This window comes from Diadema antillarum, unplaced genomic scaffold (genome assembly GCF_040938485.1).
Source record: "Diadema antillarum isolate AM-2024a unplaced genomic scaffold, OU_Dant_1.0 seq00001573_RagTag, whole genome shotgun sequence".
NCBI classification, from domain to species: domain Eukaryota; kingdom Metazoa; phylum Echinodermata; class Echinoidea; order Diadematoida; family Diadematidae; genus Diadema; species Diadema antillarum.
The window spans coordinates 51,189-77,597 of record NW_027272293.1 but is presented as its reverse complement, the minus strand read 5'-3'; the positions used below and the strand labels follow the sequence as shown (position 1 = coordinate 77,597).

At 38.6% G+C, this 26,409-nt stretch overlaps 1 protein-coding gene across 3 annotated transcripts in view; it reads right to left on the bottom strand.

Moving 5' to 3' along the window:
* The window catches only part of LOC139710840 (cryptochrome-1-like), a 54,756-nt gene that overhangs the window by 7,661 nt on the left and 20,686 nt on the right, over window positions 1-26,409 (bottom strand). For all 3 annotated transcript variants that reach the window (XM_071622761.1, XM_071622760.1, XM_071622762.1), the window contains exons 4-10: window positions 25,635-25,777; window positions 19,300-19,475; window positions 12,520-12,620; window positions 10,384-10,524; window positions 5,023-5,190; window positions 3,566-3,706; window positions 1,657-1,814 (exon numbers count right to left, since the gene is read on the bottom strand). In XM_071622761.1, the coding sequence (XP_071478862.1) occupies window positions 1,657-1,814; window positions 3,566-3,706; window positions 5,023-5,190; window positions 10,384-10,524; window positions 12,520-12,620; window positions 19,300-19,475; window positions 25,635-25,777 (1,028 nt within the window). The remainder of the gene's footprint in view (window positions 1-1,656; window positions 1,815-3,565; window positions 3,707-5,022; window positions 5,191-10,383; window positions 10,525-12,519; window positions 12,621-19,299; window positions 19,476-25,634; window positions 25,778-26,409) is intronic.

Below are 26,409 nucleotides of genomic sequence, written 5' to 3'. Positions count from 1 at the left end.
ACCATGGCAACGCACTGATCAACAAAAACGACATATTACGTTTGCACATCTACTTACCACAGTCGTCATGTGTGCCAAATTTCAATCTAAATGCTCAAAAGGCGCAGTCAGACTGGCAAAAGATCGAGAAGTTTAAGATCGCGAAGTCTTCCCGATCTTTTGTTGTGCAGTCACACTGGCCCCAATGGTGCACACGCGCAAGAAAGAAGAAAGAGCGTGCCTTCTAGTGGCTGGTGATTGTGATGTAACAATGCAGGTCTGTACACGACAATGGCCTCGCGCTTCAGAGACACTGCCCGTAAGCAGGTGGTGGACTGGTCACGTGACAAAGATCGCACAGTTTCGAGGGGGTGGGGGAAAAATGCCTAGTTGATGTGGGAAGTTTCGCGAGAAGTTTTGCAGGAAGTTTTGTGGGAAGTTTGCGGTCACACTGGCAAAACTTCGAGGGTAAACTTCTCGATTTTTTGCCAGTCTGGCCACCTAAAGACTGAGGGAGTTAACTGAATCCACAATACTTTTGTATGATTTTCATTCAAAATGTATGCCGTTTACCATGGCAACACATTGATCAACAATAATGATAGATTGCGTTTGCACATCTACTTACCACAGTGGTCATTTGGGCCAAATTTTAATCTAAATGCTCAAAGACTGAGGGAGTTAGCTAAATCCACAATATTTTTGTATGCTTTTTAGTCAAAAAAGGCTGTTACCATGGCAACTAAGTTTGCACATGTATATACTGTAGTGGTCATGTGTGCCAAATTTCAAGCCAAATGCTCAAAGACTGAGGGACATTACATTACATTGATCACATATCCCAAATTCAAACTGAATTGCTACAAAACTGAGAGAGTAGTTCAACCCACAACATTTTGTAAGATTTTTATGAAAATTTATCGTTGTTATGGCAATGCATTATGCAACACTAATGAAAAAGGTGTCTTACACATCTGCCTGTGATAGCGGTCACACATGCCAATTTTGGAGTTAATTGCTCAAAAAATGAGAAAGTACTTCGATCCACAAATTTTTACGAAAATTTGCCATTGCCATGGCAACGCATTATGCAATATTAACGAAAAAGGTGTCTTGCACATCTATCTTTGATAGCAGTCACACATGCCAAATTTGGGGTCAATTCCTCAAAAAATGAGAGAGTAGTTCGATCCACAAGATTTTGCAACGGACTGACCGCCCGACTGCTCGACTCACCGACCGACAGCCCGGACACCCGACCTCGGAGTGATTCCTATATACCCCCATACACAATATGTGTGGGTGGGGGTTTAATAATGAGAAACATCAGAGGAACACTAAAAGTGGAAGCAGGTAGACTGTGTTTGTGCACGCATATTGTCAATGTTACCAGAATTCCATGATGTAGCCAAATCAAATGAAACCTTAAAACTGTTGAGGATGTGTCCTGAGTTTACTCCGGCAAGTGTCAATGGGAAATGCGTGTTGTAGCAAAATCAGCACATCCCAATGGGTTAAAGTTTGCTGCATAAACCAGTTCAAAACTGCCTTAGCTCACACAAAGGCCAGTAGGATTCGAATTACCATGTAAACTGGAGAAAGATGCTGCTATAAAAAGGGTTTAATTTTTCTTAAGACTGGCAAGTTGCAATGCTTGATACTCCACCATACACGTACCTCACATACTCTCCATTAGGGTCCATGCGCCGCCCATAGCGAACAGGGCAAAAGCAGTTGGGACACTGCAAGAACTTCTCAAAAGCAGAGCTTGAGATCCACATCCAGTTACCCGCACAGATACTCCAGTCTGCATCAAGGAGGAGCTTGTCAAACACCTTCAAACAAACCAAAACAGTTTATACACACAGTGTTTTCAAGCTTTAACCCACTGCAGACTAGCCCTGATTATACTTGGGCAGGTGTCTATGGGAAATGTGTGGTAAAGCAAGTCAGCTCATCCTCAACAGGTTAATTGGCACATGTGCTACGTAAAGTAGACCAATATAATGAACACTGACAGAATATTTCACAGACACGTGTAGTTACTGAAAGCTTTTTAAACTCATAATAGTCCTTTTCATCTGTTGTTCATATACAGATATTTTTTCCTGCGAAGTGACTATGAAGAGTGAAAGTTACCCTAGAGGCTTTATCAAAGAGGAATATAAGTATTACGCATTGCATGTTGTTCATTGAAGAGAATTCACATAATTATGCATTGCATATGATATGTCTCTGCCATAGACTTCCCACAGGTATGACTACCAGTGCTACGAGATAATAAGACAAAATTTATCAGCACAGTTTGCCCACCTTTATTTCTCATAAAAAATTAAGAAATTATCAATGAAACTCGGCTGTCAGGTGTAAGAACTTGTAGAAAAATTCAACAGAAACCAACGCTGTGCCTGTGCTCAGTGCAAGCTCTATTTGATCGTACATGATAAATATAGCACTATCTCTATTTCCAAACTATCATAATTTTGCAGATTTTCTCAGCAATTGTTACATGTTGGGAAATGAAAAATGAAATTATAAGCTCAGAAAATGCATTGTGAAGTGACAATATTTTAGTCATGATAAACGGGAAAAAATAGATACGATTACTGCACATGTACCCTCTGCCTGTGCCTGCCGCATAGTAAATACGGATTACCCGAAGTGCACAAGTTAACACTGAAAGTGCGACCCCACTTGACCTCTGTGGGCTGTACGTGGGCATGTAAGATCACCTCATTCACTTGCACCATGGACCTAATATACAAGGACATTCATCGTATTATTAATTAATTCATGCACCTGTACATCCCAAAAGCGCCACAAAGACATTTTTATCATGCTTCACTGCTTTGATCCCATCATCGTCACTGCCAGCAAGCCGGGAGAAGAACAAGATCGAGAATAGAGAAATCTAAAACTATATGCGCAGAAGAAAATAACTCACAAAAATCAAGTAAAATGAAAGTGCAGTTGTGGTGTATGTTAGGAAATCATGCCTCAAACAATTTTGCTTGGGAAAAGTAGGCAGTTTTTAAAAGAAAGCTAACATTTTGGCAGAATGATTGCCATTTGTGATCTCAATATTTCACTTTTCCGCAGCTTATTCCAGAGCAAAAAGGGACGGTAATGGTAGAAAACAGGTATATCTTGCCATTAGGCAAGGTCTTATGCATGTGCGAAAATGTGCGAATTAACAATTACCCATCTTTTGACACAAAATTTGTCATGATCTCAGGTTTTGCTGCTCATCACCTGTATTTATTCAAAGACATTTTCGTCTGAAAAAGGCACATCAGCGAAACAAGACTGAAATGAACGATTCTTTCGTTAGTGACAATACATGATCACACAATCGTTATTGTCCAGACACCTGAATGTACTCATTAAGATACACATAATGATGTGTCGGCGACGATGATTACATCAAAGAAAGACTGCTGTGAACAGTCCATGTATATTAGGTCCATGCTTGCACGTATGGCTAGATCTGACTGCTAGTGATCACAAAAAGTGTTTGCATTTATATGTCATAGGGAGAATTGTAAATCAAAGTAATGCGTATGCGTATGCCTGTCCTATTCCCTACCTTAAGACCTTCCTCCCAGCTAATCCAGAGGTCTCCACGAGTCAGGAAGCAGGCTGTGGCATGGCGGCACACCTGGTGTATCCAGCCCTCATTTAGCAGCTGCACCATACAGGCATCAATCCATGGGTAACCTGTTTGGCCCTGCATTCATTCATAGGCAAATGACTGTGGCCATTAATCACACATATTAGATGATTTTAATTGTCCTCATAATTTGTTTCAATTGGATAATCATCATCAATCAACAGTCTTAAGCATTGTGGTAGCAGCATAGTAGAGGCAATAGTCGTGGTAACAATAGCATATATTTAAAGCTGCTTAAGCATTATCTTTATACAGCGTGTATAAAAAATAGGTAATCCAATTTACGTCGTAAGAGGGATACTGTTTCATGATTGTTAACCATGGAGTGCACAATGTTGGTTGTGAGAAAAGGGAACTCTTCTTCTTTCCATTAGTATCTGTAATTGTGCTGGTAAATGTCATGCATGACTGAGCACATCAACTTTAAAGACAACAATGATAAGTTGCACTTTTTCCAAGTCTCACTGATATGTATGAGATCCGTCAATGAAAGTGGTCAAATAAACAGACCAGCCTGCACGACTGCAGGTTTATGTTTAAGGTTTCCTCTTAATTATACATGTACCTTTCATGGCCCATAACCTTCAAAATGGGCACCTGTCAAAAAACCTGGTTTCTGTTCGGACCAGTAAAAAAAGGTCAAACGGGGCATTTGCTGGTCCGACAGAGACAGGTCGGACCGGCAGAAAAAATGGGTTAGTGTGCAGCCCTGCCATAGGTGTTGTGTTGAGCAAAGAAAAATGGACTGGGTGGGATGGCCTTTGTCCGAGTAACCAGGTTATCGGACAGGTGACTATGCTGATGGTTATGGACCATAAAAAAGGGGGAGACCCTAAAACCAAACCTGTAGTCGTGCAGGTGGGTATGTTTATTTGACCACTTTCATTGACAAATCCCATCCACTACAGCAAGACATTCATTGTTCCTTCATGATAATGCTAAAACTTATTACTGTTATCCTTTAGGTTGATATGCTCAGTCATGGATGACATTTATCAACATAATGAGGTACCAATGGAAAGAAGAAGAGTTTTCTTTTCCTCACAACCAACATTATGCTAGCCATAATTGACAAAATGAAACAGTAGCTCTCTAAAGTTGTATTTGATACCCTTTTTCTTAATATGCACTGTATACCATCGTAATTACCCTTCTGTTACAACATTTGCGTATAATTACATCTATGTACATGCTATCAATCTATAAAAGACATTTTGCTACATTTCTATTGCATGCAAATAACAGTTCACTGGAAAGCCAATAACATATCATAATTTTGTATTTTGTCAGCAGTCAGTGTGGGGCTATTAGACACTAGCAATAGTGTCTCCACTGCCTCAGTATCTAAAGTCACATGTAAAGTTTTAATGTACCTTAGTCCATTTTTCTAGCTTTTCCTCATCTTCCCGCCAGTCAATGTCAAGACAGATGGGGTTCTCTTTCATTTTGTTGAAGTGGATGTTGCCTATCGACATGGTGTAGAAGTATTCTCTCCATATCAGCTGTGCAGTTAGGTGTGATGGAGACACATCATTGGTTAGCTGTAGGCAGAGGAGTAAGAATGATGATATGAATACAAAATGCACGGCAATAATGTGAGGTTTTAACAGTCTCATCATAACTAGTTTCTGGATGGGAAAAATCAGACATCCTCAGACAGACCAAATGCAAGTCTTGCTTGTCCATGTTGCATATATGTTACACACTAAGTCTAGAAATGCTACTGTAAGAAAAAAAATTAGAGTTGTTATTATCTTTTTTAATTGAATAGGCCATTCAGTTGAAAAACAGCAAAACTTTCAATGACCATTCATTATTTCACCTTTATACATTAGTACGTAATGTCTGTCCAGCATTACATTCGTTACCCCCAAATTTTTCATTTTGGCAAAAATTCCAACAGGTTGCTTCTTAGAAGCAATTTAAGGGCAAAGTTATCTCTCTTTTACGGTAAGTGTTCTAAAACATGGTATTGTACTGAGGGGCAATACACAATGGAAACAGAAAATAAAGCGACATCCCTGAAATGTACCCATTTACTGTGAAAATGCCCAAATACAAAGTAGTGTAGAGCCTATGTAGCCACACACATGTGTCAGTACCATCCAACCACATGCATGTAATTGCATTCACGGCCTGAGGGGCTGGTCCAGCCAGCCACATGAACACTCTATTGGAGGCCTAAATCATACATGTACATCACCATCACCATAACTATCACAAAGAAAATAATTTCATTTTTCTTCCATTCTAGACAACTTTATTTTCTTACAACTGTTTTCATTTGATTGCCACTGTCTTTTCTAATTGTTTTTGTTGTCTTGTCACAAAGGTGAAATGTCTTGTTAACCAGGGAGATGTTTTAAGAATAAGCTTCTAGCAAGTGATCAATGTCAGTCCCACAGGTGTGTTCCAGTATGTTCTCTGTGGACGGAGCTTTGAAATTTTGCCTTTTTAGTGATACATGTTTTGACCTACGTGCAGCACAACCGTAAATGGTGATTTCAGCAGTGTTTAAGTGGGGCTCCCACTTAAACGGTGGCTGATATTAGTCATTGGTTTAAGCTGGAGTACCACTAAAACCCTCCCAATTAACCTGTTCCTTACGGGAACCTGGTATACCAGGTTCCCAAAATGAAGACAAGAGTGCCTACTTATCTCATTTGGGGGTATTAAGGAACTCAGAGAATCGGGTTAAGCTGTGAGCACCATGAACGACCTTGACAATACAGTCAAGAATAATGTATCTCCAATGGGGGGTTCTGGTGTCCTCGTATTAAACGTATTACAGCCGCATGCACACAGGTATAAGCTGTTATTTTCGTGAGGGTTTAATTTTTGCGAATTTCGCGGATCACAGTTGGATACCTTCTCATTCGCGAAAATATTTGCATGCATAAATAACAGTGTATACAGTAGCGGGATGGCGAGCATGATCCGAATCACAAGTTTTTATGCAAACGTTCAAAAGCTCAGAATTAATGGGTTAGCGATCCCGCACCGAATCTTGACTTTATTGCTGTCGTGTGCCAAAGAGGTTTGTTGTTGTGACGTGTGCTTTGAATGATTGGATGAAAAATTTCGAGCTTCTTCAGTCGAATGTTCACATTGTTATCGCATCATGCTCTAATTCAGAAATAAGCAAGAGGTTGCTTGGGTTTAGCATCATGCTGCTGATCACGTTAATTTGTGCCTGTTTTTGTGTCCACACATGAAAAAACATTCAAGCTTGCGATCATGCTTGAAATCTCAAGATTTGTAACCTGCTAGTTTGTGTACATGTGAATCCCCCTATTGTAACCCACCCTAGTGATATTTCCTGCCATGTTTGGTAACTAGTTCTATAGGAAAGAAGTGTAAAATTTCCTCTTTTTTTTTTGGGGGGGGGGGGAATTTGTCACAATCCCCCTCCCTTTGTGCCCACCTGTACAAGGGTTAGGGTTTGCAGTTGTTTGATGATACATCTAGATACTCTTTTCTGTGCTGGGAGTAGATATACATATTCTGCGATAGTTATTGTCTCTTGATATTCTTCCTGCTCTGCTCATCACACTTCTAGTAATCTTGGCTACATACCAGACAGCTTTGTTTTCTATGCTAGTAGATAACCAATACTGTAAAAGTGAATATTTTTGTATGAGTAACTTTCAGATTCAGGCCGGAAGATGAAATTTGTGTGTTTTGAATTCTGCAGGATCAAGACATTAACTACTAGAAGGTACAGTGTATGGCAAGCAGAAATATCTGGGTGCTTTTATCATCCCGCTAGTTTCTGGTTGAAAATTTTCATGTCATGAAAATGTAAACTCCTACACTATACAAAATACTGTGTGCAGATTGGAGCATACACACACAGAGACACAAATCCAAGTCAGTCTCTTCTCCTGCACATTCTCATCTAGTGGGGCAGATATGTGAAAAAGATGCTCACATCCGGCGGAAAGTATGAAATTTTGCATATAGGGGTATTTTTGGGCGCTGATTTCAAAAATTGCCGGATCCAAGAAATCTGGCCACGGGGTCGGCCGCCATTTTGAATTCCAATATGGCCGACGTCAAAGATCCCTATCTTCGGTTCTGAATGACATAAGCCATTGAAATGTGATACATTAAAAGCGTGGTGATACGATGACTTCAGAAACATACTTATTTGATATGTCTGACAAGCTGCATGGCAGCCAATTTGAATTTTCCTACATAGTTGCCATGTTGGAGTGTTGAAAATCTCTATCTCGGGTTTGTAAATAAGGCCACCTGATTGAGCGTGTGTTTGTAACTGATTGAGTGCGCGCTGCTGTATTTACATTGTGACGTCAGTGAAAGGTGCATTATGCTTCATTTTTGCTACACTTTTTGGCATGCCCGTGAATGTTAGTCGTGATGTTTGTCTTCGCAGCCATATTGGAATTCAAAATAGCGGGCATTGCGTTTGTCAGACACATCACACTAGTCCATTTTTTAACTCAGTATGTTAAAATACTTGTTTGCACCTAATTTCAGCGTCACTCACCACTTAGAACTCGAGATAGGGACTTTGAACATTTCGTCGAGGCGGCCATATTGGAATTCAAAATGGCGGCCATTTGATGTTTGTCAGACACTTCAAATTAATTTGTCATCAAATTCAATATGTCCAAATGCTCTTGTGTACCAAATTTTGGTACCACAGGTCATTCAGAACTGAAGATAGGGACATTTAAATTTGTTTTGTGATGGTGGCCATATTGGAATTCAAAACGGCGGCCGACCCCGTGGTCAGATATCTTGGATCTGGCAATTTTTGAAATCAGCACCCCAAAATACCCCTATATGCAAAATTTCATACTTTCCGCCGGATGTGAGCATCTTGACCAATTTTTGCTACATATCTGCCCTACTAATCAGTTTCCTTTCATACGATCATGTCAATGCCCTCATATTCCTCCAGACGTACGAGCAATTAAAATAACATACATGCTATAAAAGAGAAAACCACATCAAGTATGCTGTTTCGACATCTATTATTCATCACTTGGAACTGTGAGGGGAACAATTTTCTTGTTTTTTCTTTCCCTTGTTATTAACAAAAAAAAACTAGAAATGTCGCTTTGGCGACTGGTATGCCTCCGCCATAATGAATGATTTTCCTAATAGGTGTAGATAGTACATGTGGACAATGTGTGATTACATTTTCACAAAATTGGCAAAATATTGAAATGACAAGTTTGTCACAAATGTGTTGAATGTTCACCTTCCTTGACCTAGGTTTAATTGGGTGAATAGGAGAGCATGTATCTAGGGATTTAAGGACTTTAACTTGACTTTGACCCATTCATACATTTAGGCATTGAGTAATTTTCAAGGTACAGGTGTGGAGAAAAAGTGCAATTTCTGAATAGAATAGTAAATTGTTACCATTTTCATCTGGCCCTTGACCCTAAAATTCATAAGATAATCACTTTCAGGTAGAACATGCATAATATGTACTAAGTTTCAAGAGAACTTGAGCCACTTCCGAGATATGGAGGAAAAAGTTAGTTCAGCACTTTCACTTGATCTTTGACCTTTTGACCTTTGAGGCAAAAAAAGAAGAAAAAAAAAACTTTCCAGAGAATTTCTATTAGGTTACACAAGCATACACCAAATGTAAAAAAAAAAAATAACCCTGCTGGCATTGCATAAATATGAGGGAAATAGTAAAATTTTGAAGTGTTGCACTTGACCTTTGACCCCTGACCTTTGACCCCATGAACCCTACATTCTCTAGATAATCACTTCCAGTCAGTACAAGTATATACTAGGTTCCATGAAGATACCTTGAACAATTTTCCAAGGTACGGAGAAAAAATAGAAGTTTTAATATCTTTACTTGACCTTTTGACCTTTGACCTTTGACCTCATGACCCAAACTTTCACCAGAGAATCTTAATTGGGTAATACATGTATACACTAAGTTTCAAGAAAACATCTTCAGGCATTCAATAGATATGGTGGAAATAGTGAAATTTTATGTATTTGACCCTGACCTTTTGACCTTTGACCTTTGACCTCATGACCCAAACTTTCACCAGAGAATCTTAATTGGGTAATACATGTATACACTAAGTTTCAAGAAAATATCTTCAGGCATTCAATAGATATGGTGGAAATAGTGAAATTTTATGTATTTGACCTTGACCTTTTGACCTTTGACCTTCAGCATGTGCATCAAAAAGTTGATAGGCACAACTTCACCCCCTAATACACAAACATGCTAAGTTTCATTAGGATACCTCAACAGGTTTTGATAGTTACCTTGTCCACAAAATTCATTACGGACGGACGGACGGACGGAAGGACGGACGGACGGACAACCCGAAAACATAATGCCTCCGGCACCACTTCGTGGCGGAGGCATAAAAACAGCTTTAACCATCCACCATGTTTTAGCATATGACATCCTAATCACACCTTTGTTGTGCACAGATTTGTACACTAAATTATGTAAAATTTGTAATAAAATGTATGAACATGAAAACATGTACTACTCTAAAAAAGGCTCTTCAAAATGTGTAGTTCTGCAAAGATTAGAAGTGGCAAGATGCTACATGAGGCAAAGGCAGCATAACAAATGAATGCATGTGCTTAGAAAGAAGAAAAAAAAATCTTTAAATGGATTTTTTCCTTTTATTTGGTACTGACAGGTACGTAGTAAAGCATCCACAGATACAGTACTGACATGTTACAGCACGCACCAAATTACATGAATGCCTCACCTCAGAATATGTGTCATGAATCTTCCAGTAGAACTTGCGGACAGAGAGGCAACCAAAGCGGAGGAAGGCACTGAGGCTCTTTGGGGTACCAAGTAAATCAGGCATGTATTGGTTGGGCAGACAGTAGCCTCCTCTGAAGGCCTGAGGGAAATGAGGAAGTGCCATTGTATCAACTAAGATTTGTTCTGGGCAGGAAAATACAGCTGATTTGTCAGAATACTCATGAACAACACATAATGATTGAAATGAGAGAGAGAGAAAAAAAGCTGCATGAAAATCTTCATCTCCCCTTTTTTTTTATGGTAGTGTATCATTCATGTACGGTACTTATAAACAGTGCAAGAACGGAATATTTCCCCGAAAATACCAAGGATGTATCATACCTTGATGAAAATGCTGTTTGCCTTGCCTATCAACTGACAAACCTTTATCACTTTCACTTTCCCTGCTGTACTAACATTTTACATACGGCATAGAATGATAAAAAGATCAACAATACTAATCAAAACAATTATCACAGAGACATACTTCAATAGTAATTTTTTCCCTACTGTACCAACATTTTTAACATAAGGCATAGAATGATAAAAAAGATCAACAATACTAACCAAAACAATTGTCACAGAGACATACATCAATAGCAATTTTCCAGGACCTGACATGTAAACTCACTACCATTTTGACTGTGAAAAGTAAAAATGATCTAGTGAAATCCCCTAAATGGTCTGTTTATACATTAACCTTCAATAATGAAGAGAGTTGGAACCCCCCCCCCACCTGATCATAGGGAGTATTCTTTGAAATCAACCCCCCCCCAAAAAAAAAAAAAAAAAAAAAAAAAAAGGACAGCCATGGCCTTGTTGGATCTTACAGCTTAAAGTGAACACTCAAAGAAAATCAACATTTGGCACAAATCTGTGTTTATGCTAAAATCTTGGAAAGGACATAATGTAAGATAATTGCTCACTTCACAATGGTGAATACGACAAGAATAAAGAGAAAATTCATAAGATATAATAAATGCAAGCACTTCGGATGAATTCAGGAAAATCCGGCAAAGGTTGTACTGAAGTCATAAAATGGACCAATCTAACGGCAGCAAATGACATGTCACTGCTAAAATAAAACCATATGTGCATTCATTGCTACTGAATTACTTTGAATTATGCTAACTCTGATATTCTTTGAAAGAAAAGGTGGCACATAATGCAACTATACCAGTGCCCAGTTTAGAAACCATCACTGGAAAGGCATATTTAAGACTTTAGAATGCACTGGCCATCGCATTTTCGAGCTTGAAAAGCTTGTCTAACAACAGTGAATGTGAATGAACAGCAAACCACTACCGGCTAGGCAGTGCGGCTGAATGCATAACTCAAACAGCAGCAAGACCAAGCGAACGCTGACAATGACTTTTGCTGAAGTGTTCAGGCTGGGAAAGTACATGAGAGACATGAATGTCACCTTCTATATGAAAGACTGCTGTTACTGTTGATTGTTTTTTTTTTTAAGCACATCATTCAAATAACACAAAAAAGCCTTAGATTCACTTTGCATTGGTATGGCATTTATCCCAGCTAAATACCAATATAACGCTCACCACGGAAAACAGTTACAACCTTGAAACTGTGCTTTGTCTGTAGGATGTACTTAGTACACTTTTGCTTGCTGATTCAATCCAGTGATGTGACATTGTCTAATATATCAGGTGTGTTTGGTGAATTTTGGTAGGTTTCCGAAACATAAAGGAAATGGTATTCTCCTCCCTTTATGTTGCACAAATCTTTTCCATGAGGTCAGGTATTGTAATTAATGGGGCTGGCTTAAACTCTACATGTACAATTTTTTATGTGCAATTTCATGAAATATTATTCATGTTTAACATCTTTGAATTTTTAAGTTTAACATTCTGTCAGGCCAGTGATATCAGTCAGTTATCTATAATAGCTGAAGTGATGAAGTCAAAGTTACAAAAGTCTCAAATCTAATACAAACAAATTATATCCCAATTAAAACTTGTAGATAAAACTACTCATGAACAGAAATTCAGCAACGATAGCATTGTAAAGGGGAACATGAGAAGCATGAATGAAATCATTTCACACAAACATCAATGAAGGAGTTTAACTAGCATACCTCTTCCTCATGAAGGATTCGGATGCGGAATAGTTCCATGGCTCTGGTCTCTCCACCTTTCCAAATCTTCTTTTGCTGTGCCTCACATTCCGGAAAAACACCTGCATCACAGGTATAACACCTACATAGTATCATTTGCTGCATTGAAATTCATTGAATTGTTACATGAAAGCACAGATAAAAATCCTCTCTTCTTTCTGCAAAGGATATATCCTCACTGGGGTGATGAGACCTTGCACACTGTATCTCGTATTTTGGTTAAAATAAATTCTTTTAAATTACTTATTAAATCAGATATTCCTTGATGTCCTGTCCAAATCCTACAGCTCTGTATTACTCCCAAAATGATGTATCACAGCATGTCAAAGCAAAGGTGATCCCAACTGAAACAGTGGTGGAATAGGTTGCCAATCATTGTATTTTTATTATTTTTATTTTGCTTTTGCTCTCCTGAGCATTTGACATTTTTGAGATAAGAGGTTTTGTGGCCCCAACAGCGATACATCAATATTATGTCTAGTTAATGCATTATTTCAATACCCTTTCCCAAGCCCATCCCCCTCCTCCATAAAGGAACATATTCAAGGTGTGCACCATCAATTTGAAATGCACATTGCATTTCAGCTGGAAAGAAACAATATGTCAATATCACTCCTGTCTCTATAACAACAGAGGGAACACGTACACAGTAAGTTTACATACACTGGAGATGTACAATGATATGGCCATCACATGGTAAAAGGGTCTACAATGTACAATATTGTATCTTGATAATTGTGACTTTTTGTGAAAACTTCAATATTTACTCAATTCTAGGTGCTCTTTCAATTGGTGACATCAGCTTGTCTCAAAAACGTTTCTTTTTAAGGTATTTCCAATCCTTTTTCTATCTTAAGATAGAGATAACTGATCAGCACTATTGGCGATGTTTTACATGGCAAAACGGGCTACAATATTCTTCGAGTTAGACCGTTTTACTAGAGAAATCTTCCCACCGCACATCAAGGGTTTCTATGGTAAAGTTGGTTAACTTCAAGTGAGACCCTTTTACTGTAAAATATCAGTCAACATACTGTCTAACTCGTAGTTAGCTGGTTTCAACACGTATGTAACAATGTGACCTACCACGGTCGCCGCATGTCTTGAATTAGATTCTTATAAGTTAGCAGATTTTCAGGCCCCATGTTTTACATGGCAAAACGGGCTACAATATTCTTCGAGTTAGACCGTTTTACTAGAGAAATCTTCCCATCGCACATCAAGGGTTTCTATGGTAAAGTTGGTTAACTTCAAGTGAGACCCTTTTACTGTAAAATATCAGTCAACATACTGTCTAACTCGTAGTTAGCTGGTTTCAACACGTTTGTAACAATGTGACCTACCATGGTCGCCGCATGTCTTGAATTAGATTCTTATAAGTTAGCAGATTTTCAGGCCCCGCGCGGCCAACACGCGCACCTGGGGCTCACATGTATATACAGTCTATACTACCGGTACTGCATCCTAGACTAAGGTCCATATTCTGCTAAAAATTTAACTGAGTTTAAATCAGTGTTCGGTCTATAAAAGTAGCTGTGAAGTGGGATTAAAATGGCTTTAAAACACTAAGTTTAAACCCACTGTTTTCTGAGGTTTAAATTGTATTCTACTAAGTCTAGCTTTGGACTAGATTGGGTTTAAATTAAACCTACCCAGGAGGAGGTTTATTTCAAGTTTAATTCGCGTCTAACGATGGCTGAACAAGGCAGCATAATACCTAGCACACAAAACATGCTGGATGCAGCTAGCCGACCATACGTGTGTGTGCAAGATACGTAAATAATTGTAGGGAATCTATTATACTAGCTTTCTAGACCTACAAAGAGAATGCTACCTTTAAAAGAGTCTACTGCAGTCTAGTATTGGGTAGTATAAGTGCCGGTAGGCTTAGGATTTGGTTTAGGCCTATGCCTATCCTATCATCAATGATAGATTAAAGGTCATATGTGACCATGCATCACAAAGCCAACAAAAAGGCACACCCCTTGATTTCATGTGAGGACTAGAAAAAAAAAAATGAAATGGGTAAACCAAGCATTTTCTGAAAATGCTACTCTTCTTCTTCTTTGAGCAGTTTTCCTATGCCCTTTTTATTTTGGTAAAGTACTGAGATCAGGTATGTCTTAGATGCCCCTTTTCATTTCTTGAAAATCCTTTTCACATTCTTCACTTTCAACTCTAATAACTTTTGATAGGATAATGCTACTGCTTTGAAAGTTGGCATTAAACATGGACAGAATGTGTTAATAGAGCATGCTCAATTTCAGCTTAATCTGATAATCTTTCATTGTTGTTGCTACACAGTGATCTGAATTATGGTAGAGTGTATTGATGGGACTGGAATGCAGAATGCAGTCATTGAACAAGCAAATACCTGTACCTTGCCTTTTGACAAGGCCTAAAGGCTGAAAATGAGACTAACTGCCACGGAATGAGTGAATGCAGGACAAGTGGTACAGCAAGGGCCTTTCTTAACCTGACATGAATTTCTTATCTTCAGCAATGTTTCTGTTGATTCTACTACCAAAATGGTAGCGGCCAATTAGCAACGGCAGTGCTTGCAAAGATGTCGTAAGGTGATAGGGAAAAAACGCAAGTTTAAATAGGCCTCGTGGCTGTGCCACTCGGTCTCGCGTTCACTCATTTCTCGTAATGCTTGGTGTGGCGAGTTAGTCTCATTCCTCAGCCACGAGACCTTGTCAAAAGGTTAGCAAATACCCTAAAGAGACAATACCTTGAAGAAGAAGAAGAAAAAAAAAAAAGAACTTGTAAGCATATATTATATGAACAAAGTGAAGTACAAAGCAAAAGGGAAGCCAGGGTATCCATTATTCTGGCATTGGATTGTGATTTTATTTGAATGGTTTATATCATATAATGACTTTTGTATGCACAAACTATAAAACTCTTTTTCACATCCTAAACCACTTGCATCTCAGGCACAGCGATACGGTGCAATCAACTCGCCAAAAGCATATGACCTGGAAGCCTGGAAGTAAACAGCTTGTGTATGCAAAACCGCTGTGGAAGTGTTGCAGGACAATCGCAATATCTCACGTCAGAAGCCATCAAATGATTAAATCAAATTGAAGGAGAAACTTTTCTCTAACTTGTAATGTTAGTTATTTGGGGTTTTCTCAAGGATAAACCTGTCAAAAAACGTCAAATCTTAGCTTTCAAAACAGAAAATTTGTCTCGACACAAGTGTTATTTTCTCACATTTTCCTTCATGGCCCAAAAATGAAATTTCAGTATATGACTTTAATATGGTAATATATCGATACTGTGTTCCAAATATCTTTTCTGTATCATTTGGCGCACGGTTATGTCGGGGAAAAAAAAAATCGAGATTACTGTCACTTGTGACCCACGTAAAATCCATAGCGCAAACAGTACACAGTCCGATGTATCGGTTTTCGTGCTGCATGAAACGGTTGAAGCACATTACAGGGTTCGTCTCTCACCAACTTACCACCCTGTGGATCGAAAACTGAACCCTGTCACCTTGCGCCGAACCTGACACCGCTGACTGGCTAAGTGTGCACTAACCAGTAGAGAACGCATGCGCAGGAGGATGATCGAGTTGTGCATGTCCAGTATTTTCTCTTAAATTCTGTTGTCTTTTTGCTCTTATTTTCACTTAACTACAAATTGCGCAAACATGAAATTTCACAGGTAGTGAGTCTAGTGTTTACAGACAAGCAATATGTTACTCCAATGCATATTCATGCAGGTGCAGACTTATGTCGGGAAAAAATCATAACCCTTTCCCACGGTCGACTCAAACAGAAAAATACACATATCTCAAAAGATTCAGCATTTTTGCCCAAAAATCATATGAAGGATGATATATCCACATTAGATATGTATGTGTGAAGCTTCAAGGGATTTGGTGGTAAAACCAAAACTATCTCTGAAGGTGATTAATACCCCCGCCCTAGTGTTGCTTAATAGTATGTGATGTCGTGAGGGCAATGACGTTAATGCCAAGTTTGTGCACTTGTTGAATTGGAAACAGAATAACTTTAGTTTACTGTACAATTACAGAGTTGACACTGAGTATAAAACTTACAGCAAATGGAAACATGCTTTCCCCCAGCATCACTACACTTAAAGACCATCATACACACCAAATTTGACCTTCATAGCTTGAATGGTTTATTTTGATACAAAAATGAGTGGTTACCATGGCAACACATTTTCCTTCAAGTAACACATTGGTGTCTTGCAAAACTACACTTTTAGATCATGATACATACTAAATTTGACTTTAATTGCTTGAATGATGGAAAAGTTATTCGATCTGCAAGGTTTTGGTAAAATTGTGGTTACCATGGTAACGGTTTGTGTGACAAACACAAAAATTATGTTTTCCACATCTATACCTCAGGGCCATAATGCCTAACAAATTTGGTTTCAATTGCTTGAAAACTGTGAAAGAAGTTCACTCCACAGGATTAAAAAAAAGACATGCGGTTACCATGGCATCGCATTGTCCGATACAAATACAAAGGCCATTTTGCAAAACTACACTTAAAGAGCATCATACACACCAAATTTCACCTTCAGATTAAATGGTTCAATTTGATACAAAAATGAGTGGTTACCATGGCAACACATTTTTTCTTATATTAACACATTGGTGTCTTGCATTTAACTATGACACCTCCCGATCATCATACATACTATATTAAATTGACCTTAATTGCTTGAATGATGTGGAAGTTATTCAAGCCACAAGGTTTTGGTAAAATTATGGTTACCATGGCAACACTTTGTCTGACAAACACAAAAATTATGTGTTCCACATCTATGCCTCAAGGCCATAATGCCTACCAAATTTGATTTCAATTGCTTTAAAACTGTGGAAGTTGTTCACTCCACAAGATTTCGAAGAAAACATGTGGTTACCATGGCAATGCTTCATCAAGTACAAACACTAAGAGTGTCTTGCACAACTACACCTATAGATCATCATAGATACCAACTTTGAAATTGACTGCTTAGATACTATGGAAGTTATTCAATCCACAAGGTTTTGGTAAAATTATGGTTACCATGGCAACGCATTGTCCGACAAATACAAAAAACATGTCTTGCACATCTATACCTCAATATCATCATTTACCCTAAGTTTCATTTAAATTGCTTCAAAACTGTAGGAGGAGTTCACGACGCAAGATTGTGCAACAGACCGCCCGACCGACTGACCACCCACCCGCCCGACCAACATCACGGTGATTCCTATATACCCCCTTCACACTATGTGTGGTGGGGGTATAATAAGGGAGATATGAGGAGGTGAACTTTCAAGATTTTTTGTCCTTCCCTCTGCACAGTGCTTCGATGACCGTTAAGAATTCAAAAACTTTGGCCTCTTCTCAGTGAGTTAACTGCACCGTATTGCTGGGCCTGATCTGAGTTTCCAAAGTTGGGTAAAAGCTGAATATCTATCACTTATTTTCTAATGCTTCCTACATATTTCAGAATGACTTCACAGGACTGTTGTGTGTATGTACATATCATACCACTGACCGCTGCACTATCATGTATGTGCAGTATTAGAACCAACTACTGACTGCTCAAGTACAGCACAGAGCATAATTCAAGCAATCAAATTATTCCATAATGTGTAAAAGTGTTCTGAAAATATCTCCTACCTGACTTTGGAGACTCAACTTAAGCAGACTTTTTTTTTTTTGGGGGGGGGGGGGTGCGAAATATTCAGGGCGAGTTTGTGCATGTTTAATAAAAAAATTTCATGTTGCAAAACAGCACTAGCATCCTAGGCATGGTAGCAGCACACAAGTAGGGCCTACATACTTTTATAGTTGAAACCGAGCACAAACCAAGCTCATGCAGCATACTACGTATGAGTGTGTGCAGGGCAGAGACTTGTCCATTGTAATATGACGTTTTGATGTTCTCAACAGCACATCCAAGCCTACAATATTACATATACCTAGAGACTAGATTGTAGGATTCTTGGGTAGCAATTTAACAAGAGTGAATAGGCACTATCAGAGATTCTTATGCAACCATGCATGACATCCTGATCGACAGACCAATTTCCAATGTTTTTTCAGCGGCCCTAAAGTATTAAAAAAAAAAAGAAAAAAAGATGTGGAAACTCAAAATAGATGCAACTGGTAATGTAAAAACCAAATATCTGACGTGACATGTATCATTGGCATTTTGAAAAATACACTGTAGTCAATATTAAAAAAGATATTGATGAGGTGCCAAAATTGATTGCATGTGAGGGCAAGAAACTATTTTCTTTTTTTACTTGGCCTAATAGTTTAGCATACAAGGTAAATACATCTTCATCTCTGAAAATTTAGAATCTCATGCAACAGACATTCTTATGTACACTACTGAACTTCTCACACATTGAGATCTTTTTTACATTGATGAATTTTGGAAGAACAGTATCATGAGTTTTTATTTGTGAGCAAGCAGAATTAAGATTTGCACTTCCAAACGTGGTGACAACACACTGCACTTGTAGATTTTTTTTTTTTTTTTTTTTGCAGGAAGACCATCTGAATAATATGCATGAAATAAAATCCTTTCTCTCAACTGCATATCACATTCACTAGAGCCAAAGATGATAATAATTCAGAGGATCGTTATTCAGTACCAGAGCCAAAATTTTGTCACGCTATAAATGAAACAACAGCAATGTCTCTTTCTCTCAGAGATTGAATAGGAATCAACCATCACTGTACACACTCTTACCTAGCTTCTCCAGGCTAGGTAGAGCAAAGCGTTGTTCAAAGTCTTCAGGCACAACCATATTGACCTTTTCAAAGATTGGGTCAGGCATAGGTCGTGGTGGCAGCCCGATGACATTCACTACTTCCATGAAGGCTGAGTAGGTAATGGGTGGAGAGCCACCATTCTTCTTGATGATTCTGGAAAAGGATGAACAAAAAGTTTTCAAAGATGCAAAGACTTCTCTCCTGTAAGAATTTGTCAGTTGTACATGTATGTGAGTATACACTTGTACTAATTCTGAATTTGTAGAAAAAAATGTCTGGCAATATTGCAAACTTCTGGAGCTGTAATAAATGCAACAAATGAAATAAGAGGTTAAACGATTTAGAAATACAATGTATGTGGCTATGTTGATGATCAATTTGCCTTAATTCCACAAATACCAAAATCATACTTGTATGTTGTGTATACATGTGAACATACATGTACATGTACATGTACAAATGTATGCGTATGTTTGTATGTTCAGGGTCCTGTTTCATAAAGATGTGCATAAACGTAAAGTTTTGCTTAAGCGCCTTGACTTCTGCAAAAAGTTGCACATTAAGTTACGCACAACTTGGGAAGTTTCATAAAAAAATCATGAACAAGTGCCAGAATTTGTGTATAACTTTATTCAAGGTCTTAATATACTGCACTAAAGACCAAATGTGTAAAAGTGCTTCATAGTAACAGCAATCTTAATGTAAACTTGCTGCAAGAGAGAGAGGAGGGCTGTACAGCCACACATGTGGCTGTAAACACTGCCAGTTTATACATGTTGTTGCTACTGTAACTTTACACTTTTTACATCTATACATGCTTGACTGATAAATTTTTATTCTCCAGTCAAAATACAAGTCACAGCATAAACACAGAATTAAATTCATAAGAACTATATCAATACACTATAAAGTTTTTGGACATATACTGTAAACGTGGAAATTTTCGCGGTACATTAATTTTCGTGGATTTCGCGCTACGCTCGGCTAGCGCGAATTCAAAAACGCGCGAATACATCTTCACAATTTTCTACGCACATTTTGAACGGGATGAATTGTGTGCGCTTCATCGATGATACTGCTACGTAGTACAATGTACAGGCATGTTTACGCTACTTGTACTGTGCGAAGAGACGATACCCTAGATTGCTGTGTACTGTAGCATGCATGTGTGCACCGCACGCATCGATGCTACAGTCCCCCGTGACTACGGTACTAGAGTCACAGCTGTACTACGTATTTGAGTGCTTGTACTCGCAGTCGAGCCGCTCGCTACGTCGCTTGTCGTACGCTGGCATAGCAAGCTATGTAGCAGAGGCTTTGGATGAAAGCAGTGAATGTGTACTACAGTAAAGTAACCTGCTGCGGAGCGCGAATTTAAGAACCCGCGAATACGTTTTCGAGCCGCTCAGCGCGAAAAATTAATCGCGCGAAAATATTGACGTTTACAGTAACATGATCAACAAAATACTGGTAACCCACAGTGACATTGCAAGATATTAAGGCATGGATCATTGTGCAATTGAGCAAAATTCCTTTTGAAGGCACTCCAGAAAAGTTTTAAATTCTAACAGTTAACTTTAAACATAGGCTGCTTTCAGACAAAGGCAGTTTTGGTCGAAGTAACTTCGGAGGAAGGGTCAGAGGAAGCTTGGTTGGAGGAAGGTCGGAGGAAAGGTAGGAGTAGTGCCCGTCTGAACAAGGTTGTGGTAACTTCCTCCGGTCGGCGAAACTTACCACAACCTCTTCCTCCGACCAAGATACTCCCAAGTTTTTTCAGGAGTATCTCGCTACCACGACTACCCGGTCGCAGTAAATTGCCCGTGCGGACAAGCCCTCAAAGTATCTATGATCTCACGAACCTTACGACCTAGGTAAAACTTCCGGGGTCAAATCGCAATATTGACATTTTGCGAGTACACATGCATGTGCAGTACTATTCTAACCTATCTGATTGTGACGAAGAAGCTAGTGCTTAGAAATTCTCATCAACAAGAATGGAGAAGACAAAGGGCGCTGGTAAAAAAACAATCGTATGGTCGACATGCGTGTGCTACCACTTCCGGAAGTTACACCGACCCTCCACAGTGATCACCGCGAAGGTCATGGTAAATTGGTCAGAGTTTCTTCTCACAACCGTCGTGATAAGTATCAATTGGAATTTTAATTGCTGTGCCATAAAATTTTACTCTGACAAGAAATACGTCTGAACATGGCTATTTAAAGAACTGTGAGTGAATATTAAAGCATCTTTCATTTAAATAATTAGGTGAAATTTATCCCAAATACATTTATATAAGGCATGGTTAAGGTTTAATGAATACATTGCACGTCACATTCTTTTCCCTTCTGTGTAAGTTTCAATTTAATTCCTACTGAAAAAAGGTATCAGTATGTTGTATTTATAAAAAAAATGAAAAATTAGCAATATTTCAGTGTGGAAGTTGACCTGTTCCTTTTGCAATTCTCAGAAAACCATTAATGCCCCAAAACAAGGATATTTTGTCCATTGACAAAGAATGGAGACGTTGTTAATCCGCCTTTGTGAAAGTAGTCCATGTGCCATCAAACAATGCATATCGATCAGACGTGGGATATGAATAGAGTGTGCACTGGGCTTGCAAAGTCCGTTGCTATACACTGTAAGGGCAAGTGAATGAGGTCAGTGATATTCAAAATCTATCGGGCTCAGTCTTGATTGCTACATGTATACAGCTGTACACACATACTGTATATATTCATACAAGTTTTATGGCAAAGCAAGTATACCACTACATTAGAATTTGAGGTTAATTATGCAAAAATACATGCAATTCTGAGAGAGAAAAAGAACAGATATTGGTAGCAGAAACTCTAATCTTTTCAATACAAGTAATTTTTCTACTCAGTATTATTAAACAGAGTAGGACAATTACTTGTATCGAAAATAAACTACAACAACGTGAATTAACACTATCAATGCAAGACACTCTTGTGTACATTTTGGGAACCTGGTATGCCTGGTTTCCATCTACAAGAACATGTGTATGAGTTGATGTCGAGGGAACCGGGTATATACCAGGTTCCAGTATTAAGGGGTGGATTAAGTTTGTATCTTGGGCCACATACAGTACATAATGTATGCATATGTGCTGCATGCAGACGGTGATCTCCATACTGTAATAAGTACATATAAATTGCATGTGGCTTTAATATCTGAAAGCATGGGGCCTTTGGCACACTGACCAATTTTGAATTTTATTCAATCAGGTGTCTTGGTAACAAAGGCTGTAGAGCTGTTATACGTTCCTGAGAGACAGTTAACCTGAATTCATGTGTGTTTCTGACAAGTTTATGAATGAACGTGAGTTGTATGACATCATGATTCTTATATACATTTGTGTATGAATATACTTCAGAATAAGCAGTATACATGTAGAGAGCTCTGTCTGAAGGTACCAAATAGAGATCAATAAAGAATATCTATGACAAGATGTGTATGATAAAGGTCATTTTGTCTGTCAGAGAGCATGGTTTCATATTTCCACTCACAATTTCAACCCATTTTTCAACAGTGCATTCCTATTTCATACTGGTCAAAATTTCTCTTTCTGAACTCTCTATTGTGAATTTTTTGGGCTGTTATGCAAATTCACATTTACTGATAAGCTTAGGGTTTTGCCAGAGCAGGTGTCATATTTGACTGCAAGTGACACATGTAAAGTATGCATTTATGTGCAAATGGATTGCAAAAATATCCTCGGAATATACTGTACAATGAGGAATGTTCACGTGCCTTTTAATTTCACGAATTTCGCCAAGTTTGGTCACAAACGGACAGATTAGAATTTATGAGCCATAATCGAATCGTGCCTTAAAAACTTAACAATGGGCCCTAAAAGTTTGCTTACCCCTGTCTGTGACCTTTGACCTTGTGATGACCTGCAACTCCTCAAGGGACATCTACCACCCAAGTTTGGTCACAAACGGACATAGGGATCAAAATTTATGAGCCATAATCAAAATGAGCCGTAAAAACAGGAAACCTCCGGATGATTTTTAGATTTGTACATTTGAACACCTATAAATTAGTTATAATGAGGACAGAGTTTCAGAATTTGTGATAATTGGGATGAAAAATAAGAACATTTTCAAAATTTAGAACAAACTGCAATGAACAAGGATGATGACATGGCAGAGTCACCATAAGAATGAATGAGTTGGGGCTCAAGGAAGCAGAACAAAAGAAGAAGGCATGCATAGATTATACACAGGTGAACACGTAAGCAAGCGGTATTGTAATGAAATCACACTGCTACATTTCTGAAATATGTGAACCTCCTGTGTCACATCCTTGTTCAGTGTAATTTGTTTAAGGTTTTTCAAAGTATTGTTTCTCTGCTCAAGAACCACAATAAATTCCACAAATCTATACATGGAGTTGTCTATTTGTGTACTACATGATGTGAAATTATGAAAATTGTTTGGAATGTCCCTTTAACATTGGGCCCTAAAAGTTTGTTGACCCCTGTGTGTGAGCTTTGACCTTGTGGTGACCTTGAACTCCCCAAGGAACATCTACCATCCAAGTTTGGTCACAAACAGAGATATGGATTAAAAGTTTTGAGCAACAATCAAAACGCGCCGTAAAAACTTAACATTGGGCCCTAAAAGTTTGTTGACCCCTGTCTGTGACCTTTGACCTTGTGGTGACCTTCAACTCCCCAAGGGACATCTACCATCCAAGTTTGGCCACAAACTGACATATACTGTCTACGCCGAATATTTCGCGAGGTTTTTATTTTCACGAATTTCGCAAGTCAGGTGCTATTGGCGAAATTAAAGACACGCAAAAATATTCACTCTGATCCCGATGTGAATGTGACGTACAATGTATGTGTGTTCACTTCTCTGTTCAGTACATGACTCCACGATTGTGAATTTAACACTCCCAGAATCATCGGGAATTCCTGATTCGCAAAAATTTACACTCGCGAAATATATGGCGTATACAGTACATCAAAAGTTATGAGCCATAATCGAAACGCGCCGTAAAAACTTAAAATTTGGCCCTAAAGTTTATTGACCCCTGCCTGTGACCTTTGACATGACCTTCAGGCTGCGTTCACATAGAAGTATACTATTTGGGTATTCGGGCTCGTTTTTCGAGGGCACGCGAATAGCTTGAATCGGACGATAGGATTTCCTCACACCGGTTCACATAGGAGGGCACTATTCGAAAGTACCGAATAGCTGCGAAAGTATAGCAAAGTGGGAATCGAGCTTGTTCGATTTTCTTGCAGTGTATACCGTCTCTCGTTTATGAAATAATGACACTTTTGGTCTGGATTTGCCCTTTAGCAAAAATATGCATGTAGACTGACATTTTGATGCAGTTTAGAAATTGTTATTAAGATTTGCTGGGATGTAGGAGGAAGAAATCCTCACTGCATGGGATGGTGAGTTGACGGTGCGGGTGATGGTGTATTCGGTGCCCGAATAGCGAATAGCAAATAGCAAATAGTGAATAGCGAATAGCGAATAGCGAATACCGAATACTTCTATGTGAACGCAGCCTCACGTTTGGTAAAATGTGTAACCACTCTTCCCTCCAAGTTCGATTGAAATTGAAGCCTTCCGCAGAGTTATTCAAGTTTTTGTAGCGTTACAGACGGACCACGGACGCCGCAGGCGATCCCTTAGTCACACACTGCTCTTAAGTTAAAAGGGGCATTCGAGACGATTTTCATACTTTTACATTATATAGTACATAAATCAACAGCTCCATGTATAGACTTGTGGAATTTATTGTGGCCCTTGAGCAGAGAAAAAAATAATCTGAAAATCTTAAACAAACTACACGGAACAGTGTTGATGACATAGGAGCCTCACATACATGTATAGGATTTTAGAAATGTAGCAGTGTAATTCATTACAATACTGCTTGCTTGACAAGTTCACCTGTGTAGAATCTATGCATGTCTTCTTCTTTTGTTCTGCTTCCTTGAGCCCCAACTCATGCATTCTTATGGGGAGGCTGCCATGTCACCATCCTTGTTCATTGCAATTTGTTATATATTTTGAACACATTATTCCTCATCCCAGTCACTACAACTTCTGAAACTCTGTTCTCAGTATAACTTATTTACAGTTGTTCAAATGTAAAAGTCTGAAAATCCTCTGGAGGTTTCCTTTAAAGAGTTCACAGTCATGACCTTATTCCCTAAATATATCTGCTTCAATATGACTTTAAAAAAATTTAAATAAATGCAAGAAACTGTCAAAAATGAGTGACTAACAAATGCATGAAAGCATGTTCTTTATTGTACAACTCACATCTCAGGATTCCATAGTGTGTGTGATATTCGCTCAATCCATTCCACGCCCATCTCCTCACAGAGTGCTCGCACCCGGTTGTCTCGTTCTGCCCAAATGGGCTCGGGGTCATTTTCAAAAGTTAGGTACTTGATACCCCATTCCTATTATAAATGAAATTGAAATCCAGAGTGACCATTAGAAAATGACAATGCAAACATGTATGTACATGTATGTCAAACATTACGTACATGTAATATTCCCTTGAACTGGACAAATGATATTCAGTTCTCCTATGCACAATTACAGTTGAAATAATCATACTATTTCAACAGAGTACAGTTTATCGAAGAGGATCTGTGAGTTCTAAACATGTGACCGTGCATCACAAAACATACAAAAAGTTGCACCCCTTGATTTTTCGACAGGACTAAAAAAAGGTCAAATGGTTCAAACAAGTCAATCTTGAGTTTTTCATATTTTCTGAAAGAGCTATCCTTCTTCTACATTATTCTTCAGTTTGGGATCTTAACATCAATGGAAAAGTGGGTTTTTAGCAGTTTTTCTACAACCCATTTTTGGGGGAGAGTAGAATGATGAAGTATGTCTTAGAGGCCGCTTTTCATTTCTTGAATTCCTTTGCACACTCTTACTTTCAACTCTAATAACTTTTGGAAGGATGACACCATTGCTTTGAAAGTTAGCATTAATCATGGGCAGAATGTGTTAATAGAACATGCTCAATTTCAGCTTAATCTGATAATCCATTCATTGTTGTTGCTCCAGTGGTTTACAT